General features: G+C 49.2%; 1 protein-coding gene across 1 annotated transcript; it reads left to right on the forward strand.

Annotated features, from left to right (window-relative positions):
• Nucleotides 1-1059: 1059 nt before the first annotated feature.
• On the forward strand, nt 1060-2324 carry LOC119289579. Its single transcript, XM_037568877.1, has one exon. It carries the CDS (start codon nt 1394-1396, stop codon nt 2075-2077), a length of 684 nt encoding a protein of 227 aa, XP_037424774.1. The 5' UTR covers nt 1060-1393; the 3' UTR covers nt 2078-2324.
• Nucleotides 2325-7248: the final 4924 nt, after the last annotated feature.

A 7248-nucleotide genomic window follows, 5' to 3' on the forward strand; every position in this document is an offset into this window, starting at 1 on the left:
AGAACATAACAAAAGGAAAAATGAGAAACCCTAGCAATATAAGACTAACAAAGGCTTTCACGAAATACACCTGCAAATCTAATAATTAGTTGGGGCTAACATCAGAAATAGACTCAAGATGGGGCAGATTAGAACACAAAAAAAGGAACACTAAGAAACACTAGCAATATAACAATAACGAGGGCTACAAAATCTACACAAGGCTACAAATCTGTAGCTCCAATTCCACTACAATATGAGAACTAATAAAGACCTAAAAAGCAAAACTTGTTCAGCAGACAACAAACTTAGATATAAAAAAAGGGGGAACTCACAAACCCTAGCCGACACATGCTCGTACAGACACATCTGACCAAGCATCAATCAAAACCCCAACTAGAACTAATCAAAAACACGAGAGACCGAGCATATACATACCTCCTAAAGCAGATCTCCTTACGGATTCGACAACGGACACACTGAATCCGAGCACCAGCAAGACCAAAAGACCTACAAAACCACATCAAACTGACTAGCTCACGCAGATCTATAGAGCAGTAGCAACGGGAAAATCAAAAAGAACAAAAAACACAAAGGAAATCAAGCTGGAGCAATACGGGAGAGGAGGAGACAGAGCGCGACGAAGAGGCAGGAGCGCGAGGAGGAGACTGACCGCACCAGTGGAGAGTGAGGAAGGGAAAAGGCAAGCGGAGACGGACTCGGTTGGGCCTCGCAGAAAATAACGGGTCGGGCACCTTAACGGGCACAACAACCAGCCCAGATGCAAAATCGACTGACCAACAAAAACGAGTCAGTCGACAGAACCAAGCACAACCCAAGCGCGTTCACACCAAAAAAAGAAAAAACAACACCACGAATCGCAAAGCGCAATCCAACGGAGCAAAAATCGACTGACCACAATTGCAAAAACCGGCCGATTGACATGTAGCTATTGTGTACCATATGACGTGCCATTCTGTCTGCCGAGATCCGTATTCTGCTTACATATCGACGTGATCCCGCATTCCGGTACTCGGTAAACATGAAAAAACTTGGTAACCACAATTTTTCCAGTAGTGTGGTAACTCGTATACTTGCCTATAATTATGGCTAACTTAACAAAATAGATTACACCGGTGCAAACCCTATTTTTCTGAAACATGTTTGGGTTGTTTCTTTATCTCTAAAATTAGTTTGGCCAATTTAAGAACCAAACAAGCCAGTACAATCCCTCGGCCACACAACGTGAACACCCGAACCGGCCGTTTCCCCCTTCCCAATTTGGAAACGGGAGGATTTGCTCCCCGCGGGAAAGGAGAGGACGCCTCCGACGAGCCGCAGCCTCTCTGGGCAGAGGAGGAGGAGCTCGTCCACACCCCCGAGCAAGCCTCTCCTCGCCCCGCCGGGGACAACGATGGTAAGGTGGTCGCCGCCGCCACCGCGGGACGTCGAGCTTTTCCCCTTCCCCTCTTTGGGCGCCCACGACCCCGTCTCACTGTCCCTATTCGTGGCGTGCGTCGCGGCCACCGTGGCGATCGCCTCGACCATGTGCTCGGCGTGCGGCCGCAAGCCCAAGGCGGTCAGCCAGGAGCCCGCCGCGGACGCCCAGGCCTCCGACGCCTCCGGGAGCCAGGGCGGCGCGGAAGGGGAGGAGGAGGTGGTGACGCTGCCGCCGGAGCTGGCCACGCACGGGCCGATCGAGCCGCCGCCGCTGCCCAAAACGGCGTCGCGGCGGAAGCTGTCCGTCTCCATGTCCATGGGCGTGGGCAAAAGCATGTCCATGAACGTGGGCAAGAGCCTCGCCAACATCCCGGACAAGATGAAGCTGAGCAAGCTGGAGCCGCGCCACAAGGAAAAGGACGACCCCGAGGACACGCTGTGGAAGAAGTCCATCATCCTGGGCGGGAAGTGCAAGATCCCCGGGGAGAGGGACGCCGAGGCCTCCGACCCCGACGCGGCCGCCGACGCCGCGGACGAGATGACCGCCGGCGCCTTCCGCCGGTCCAGCTACTCCCGGCCCGTGTCCCGGTCCAACTCCTTCTCCGTCCACCAGCCCCTGCCCGAGCCTCCCCCAATGCAATCCTACACTAAATCATGAGCAAGGAAGCTACATAACAGTACATACAAACATACGTCGTGCGTAGGAGGAAGAAGCTGTCTGCTATGCTAGTGGTGATGAAGGGCTGCATCCGTCGTGTGGTGTGGTGTCGTGGCGTACGTGCATTTGATCTTCTTGTTTTTGGCGGATTTCGAGATGAATGCATTGAATGCATGGGTGATCGGTTGATCTTTCGAACCAACTGAGGGGGGTGCGGTTTGTGTTGGTGATAATTACATGTTCTATATTTTCTGACTGCAATAAGGGGTATGCTTCAATTTTACAATGCTCTTGATGCTTCCACAGCTACTACTTGCTCCCTCCATGCAAGTACAATTGGGGGAAATTCTCAGGCTTCTGATTGGTCTATGTTTTTTTCTTTCTGAAATGGCAAGATTAGTAAAACGCCACACAAGATTCAGCAACAAACCCGATGTCAAGGCACAGAGAATGCACACACAAGACGCAACACACGTGGACCAACAAAAAGAATTAAACAACATCGTCTTCGACGGAGCACCACCTACACCCCCTTAGCATCATGGCAAATGTGCACGTTCTGAAACAATGCCTCCAATCAAGAAATGAAGCCACGAATCAACACATCTACTGGCGTTGCCTGAGCTGTTATATGCAACTCATAGGTTGTTAGCCCCCCGGAGAAGGATCCAGAATAGCAGTTTTGCTAGGAGACTTTTTACGGTGCATCGTACTACTCAACATATTGGGTAGTATTTAGTTGATCCAACGGCTAGTATGGATTGATCCAAATTTTCGTTTAAGGATATATTGGTAATTCCCAAGCAGAGGTAGATCTGTTCTTTCCTAATTTAGTCCGAATAATATTAATCTAACTAAAATCTCATCTCATCCGACGCAGCACCGTTCGTCTGCTACTACATGCACACCACGCCGCCGCAAAATCTCAATGCATGCATGCGCCGGCGTGAGGACCTCCGCTATACCTACGCCGCTGCAGCCACTACATGCACACAGAATAACTATTAGGTGTGGCGGTGGCGCGCGGCGCGCTAGCCACTATGATTTCCATTTGATGAGCAGCAACGGCAAAGCGGCGGACGGTGCGATGCCGAGCGAGGCGGCGCGGGCGTGCGACGGCCGCTTGCGGCGGTGGGCGACTCCCTGAGCATCCTCGCGTGCGTACGTGCATTACGAGAGCAAACAGTGATCTGATTAATTGTGGGGTACGTGCGTGACGTGATTGTGTAATCTGGCCGGCGGCGAGTCTACTAGCGATGTTAGCTTTTCTACGTCGCTGTGTCCTGTGTACGTGGGTTACATGCCAGCTTGGGGCACGAACCTGGGCCGTCAGCTTCGTTCCGTCGTCGGCCGAGGCATATCGCAGAAAAATACATGGCGGCGTGTACAGGCCAAGAGATGATGGGAGGAAAGATTGGTCATGGCGGGGAAGAAACCTGCCTGCGTGATTGATAGTACCAAAAATGCCCCCAACGAGTAAATATACTACCGAAAAACTGGTGTAGTATAGGCTAATCTGGGCCTTAGAAGCCAAAGATATGAACGGCCCAGGTTGATTTGATGTACCGTAAAATGTCTCTTTGCTAGAACCTCAACATGACCCCCTCAAGAAAAAAGAGTTATGCTTAAAGACGCCAACATCACTAGAATCCCTGGTTAGGGTTTTCACCAACGGTGGATACAACACCACGCTCATCGATTCACGCCAAAGACCAAACATCCCAGGGCAACCATCCATCTCTAAGTTATCCATAAAAATCTTGGATACGATGTTTTGACACCATCGAACAAAACCATAAACCACTGGTGTGGGAGAAGGAACACATGAGGACCACCGGGTGCATGATCCAAATTTGATCTTTGATAAATTGTCGTGACGTGGCCCACCATGTTGGCAGGATACAGGGGAACTAGGGAGACGTGGTCGAAAATCTACTGCTATCTATGTGTGCTCCTGGGTAAAACCATGCACGATGTTGCACACGCCTTCAGGTAGAGATGTCACCACACTGTTGACCTAAATAGGAACAATGTCGTGCTAATAGATACTTCAAAGAATGTAGCTTGGATCACTACGAGAGCCACCATCGTCGTTGTCAATGATCGGCAACCTAAGTCGCAACTGTGTGACGGCGAACTCCCGACCACCAATGTGGCTCTTGTTGCCAGCAGATCACTAGGATTAGGCCCGGCCTGCTCGTTGCCCAACCTCGTGTACCTCACAACCATTGCCCCATGCACAAAGTGTCACACTACACCCGACCCAAGGCACCGTAGATCCGAACTATGGGTGGACTCTCACCTCGCTTGTCATCAAGGCACATGAGCAAGGGATCCTCAGCCCTATTGCCAGTTGTAGCCCGATGCAGAGGTTCTCCCTGTATGCGGATGACGTGGTCCTCTACATTAGGCCGACCAGATCGGAGTTGCAATTGGTGAAGGATCTGCTTGGCACCTTTGGAGTGGCTTCGGGATTGATAGTGAACTTTGCTAAGTCTGCGGCAATTCTCATAAGATCCGAGGAGGAGGACGTGGAGCCGAGGAGGAGGACGTGGAGCTGGTTAGGAATGCTCTACCATGGAAGATCGTCTCCTTTCGGTGCAAGTACCTGGGCCTACAGTTATGCATCAAGCAACTCAACAACGGAATGAATGGCAGCCGATTGTAGACGCGGCTCTCCATATAATGCCTGGCTGGCAGCATGGCCTAGTCACTAGGCCCGGACGGCTCGTCCTGGTAAATCAAGTCATGAGATCAAGGCCAACACACAACCTCATGGTTGCTGAGGCGCCGAAGTGGGCCCTGCAACAAGTTGATAAGGGTTGTCGCGCTTTTTTCTGGGCTGGCACAGAAGCTGTAAACGGTGGCAAATGTGTGGTATCCTGGAGGAGAGTATGTCGCCCCAAGCAGCTTGGAGGGTTGGGCATCATTGATCTACACAAGCACGGTATCGCTCTGAGACGGACGGATCCTTCTAGGACCTGGCAGGGCCTAAACCTCACCGCGGATAAGTAGGTGGCTCTCGCTTTTCGGAGTCTAGTCCAATGGCGTGTTGGGAATGGCGAGCACGCCCTTTTCTGGAGAGATAGATCTCTCAACGGAGGCACGGTTGCTGAGATTGCACCCTTGGTGGTTGCCAGAGTCAGGACGCAGGTGGCAAACAAACGACTTGTCAGAGAGGGGCTTTGTTTGCACGCCTGGACAGATGACATTACCGGGATCCTTGACACTGACGTTCTTGCACAATTCATTCGGCTCCGGGAGCTACTTATGGAGGTACACTTGGATTCAGAGTTGGAAGACGCTCCGCTTTGGGCATGGAACGATTCCGGTGTCTACTCGGCAGCTTCGGCGTACATGATGCTTTGTATGGGAGGGACTCGGTTCCACTCTTTCGCGGCCATCTGGAAATGTTGGGTGCCGCTATCCTATCGGATCTTCATGTGTCTCGCTGTGCAATATCACCTTTGGACTTCAGATAGGAGATCTAGGCATGGGCTACAAGACCAAACTTCCCCATGCTACCTCTATGACCAGGGCGAGGATACGGTGGACCACGTCCTGCTACAGTGCGTGTACGCCAGGCATGTGTGGTTTCTTTGCTTCACCAGGATCGGAGGACCTAAATCTTTGCCCCACGACACAGTCCCAGATTGCTGATTGGTGGTGCGAGGCGAGAAAGCGGATTGCCAAGACAAGCAGGAAAGGCTTTGACACGGTGGTTATGTTGATCTGCCGGTCTATGTGGAAGCAGAGAAATGCGAGAGTCTTTGGTAGGAGCAGCACGTTAGATGTGTTTGGCGTGACGGAGGCCATCTTTCAGGAACTGTTTACCTGGAAACAGGCCAGAGCGACTGGAGTGGAGCATGTAGTTGAGTAGCATATAGAGTGATGTGTGTGGAGTGGAGGCGGTGTCATGGTCGACTTATGACCACGTGACTAGCTACAAATCTCTCTTGTACATATTTTCTGCCCTTCTATAAAGCTATGGTATGCCTTTGGCGTACCCTCGAAAAAATGAAAGCCCCGAAGCTGATGCCAGACACGCATGCTGTAACACCCTGGTTTTTGGGCCTTTTCTCTTTTTTTTTGATTTATTTGGTTTTTGCCCTAGTTTTATTTTTGAAGTGGTTCTGTGGACCTGAAACCTGGGAAATCATCATCACTTCTTCTCTCAAATGGGTCATCATTCCCATATCCCTCCCTAGATCATGTCATCTTCCATTCTAGCTCAACCCCAAAATTCTTTTTCTTGGAATATTCTTTTTTTTCTATTAAAGGAATAACCCTGTCTGACCTAGGTTGTGAAACAACCTATATTTCTGTCTTCCACAAAATTCCCAATTAATTCTCATAATTTCTTTGGGCCATATATTGCTCAAATATGCCCAAACTTTTCCTTGACCAGTTCAGAAATAATTCCCCAATATTACTTCTTCACTTTTGTCCAGAAGGGCACATTGTGAAGGAAGTATCATTTATCTTACTCTGTTTTCTCCCAAACATTTTGGGGATTCTATCCTATCCAAATAATTGCCACATGCCAAAATTCAACTCCATTTTCTTAGTGAATCTTCCTCGGCAATTTTTCAAAGTTTCTGTCCAAATAGAAGCTTTGTGAAGGAAGTACTAGCTAGGGTGGTTCAAATGAATTGAAATTTTGCACACTTCTTCATGTGCTTATATAATCCCACTCCTCCAATTTTGAGCCTCATCCAATCACCTATGTGAGCACAGCTTCATATATTTGTTTCTAGCAATATTTTAAGGCTGTGAAGCAAGTATATTTTATATTGCTTCGTTAATTCTGAGAAATTACCAAATCATGCTCCTACTCAAATAACATCTCTCTGCCAAATTTGGGACCATTTGATGAAGCCATTTTCTTCCCAATATTATTGCAAGTTTCTGGAGAGAGAGAATGTTTGTGAAGCAAGTACCATTTTGGCTTTTCCAATTGGTATGAAACTTTTTCAGCACCTTAATATGTCCAAAACATGCTGCCTTGACAAATTTGAGCTCACGTGGTTACTCTAGGTGAGTGCACCATCTTGATCTAATTTCTATACCAATTGTGCATTTACCAAGCAACTATGTTGTTTTGTGGTCCACTCCTTAAAATTAGTAGGATTATAGTCCTCCCTAAGCTAATCACCTCAGACATCAATTTT

This window comes from Triticum dicoccoides, chromosome 4A, assembly GCF_002162155.2.
Source record: "Triticum dicoccoides isolate Atlit2015 ecotype Zavitan chromosome 4A, WEW_v2.0, whole genome shotgun sequence".
In the NCBI taxonomy this organism is placed as follows: domain Eukaryota; kingdom Viridiplantae; phylum Streptophyta; class Magnoliopsida; order Poales; family Poaceae; genus Triticum; species Triticum dicoccoides.

Coding starts and splice junctions, on each gene's coding strand:
- LOC119289579 (XM_037568877.1), top strand. CDS start 1,394: ATGGTAAGGTGGTCGCCGCCGCCACCGCGGGACGTCGAGCTTTTCCCC.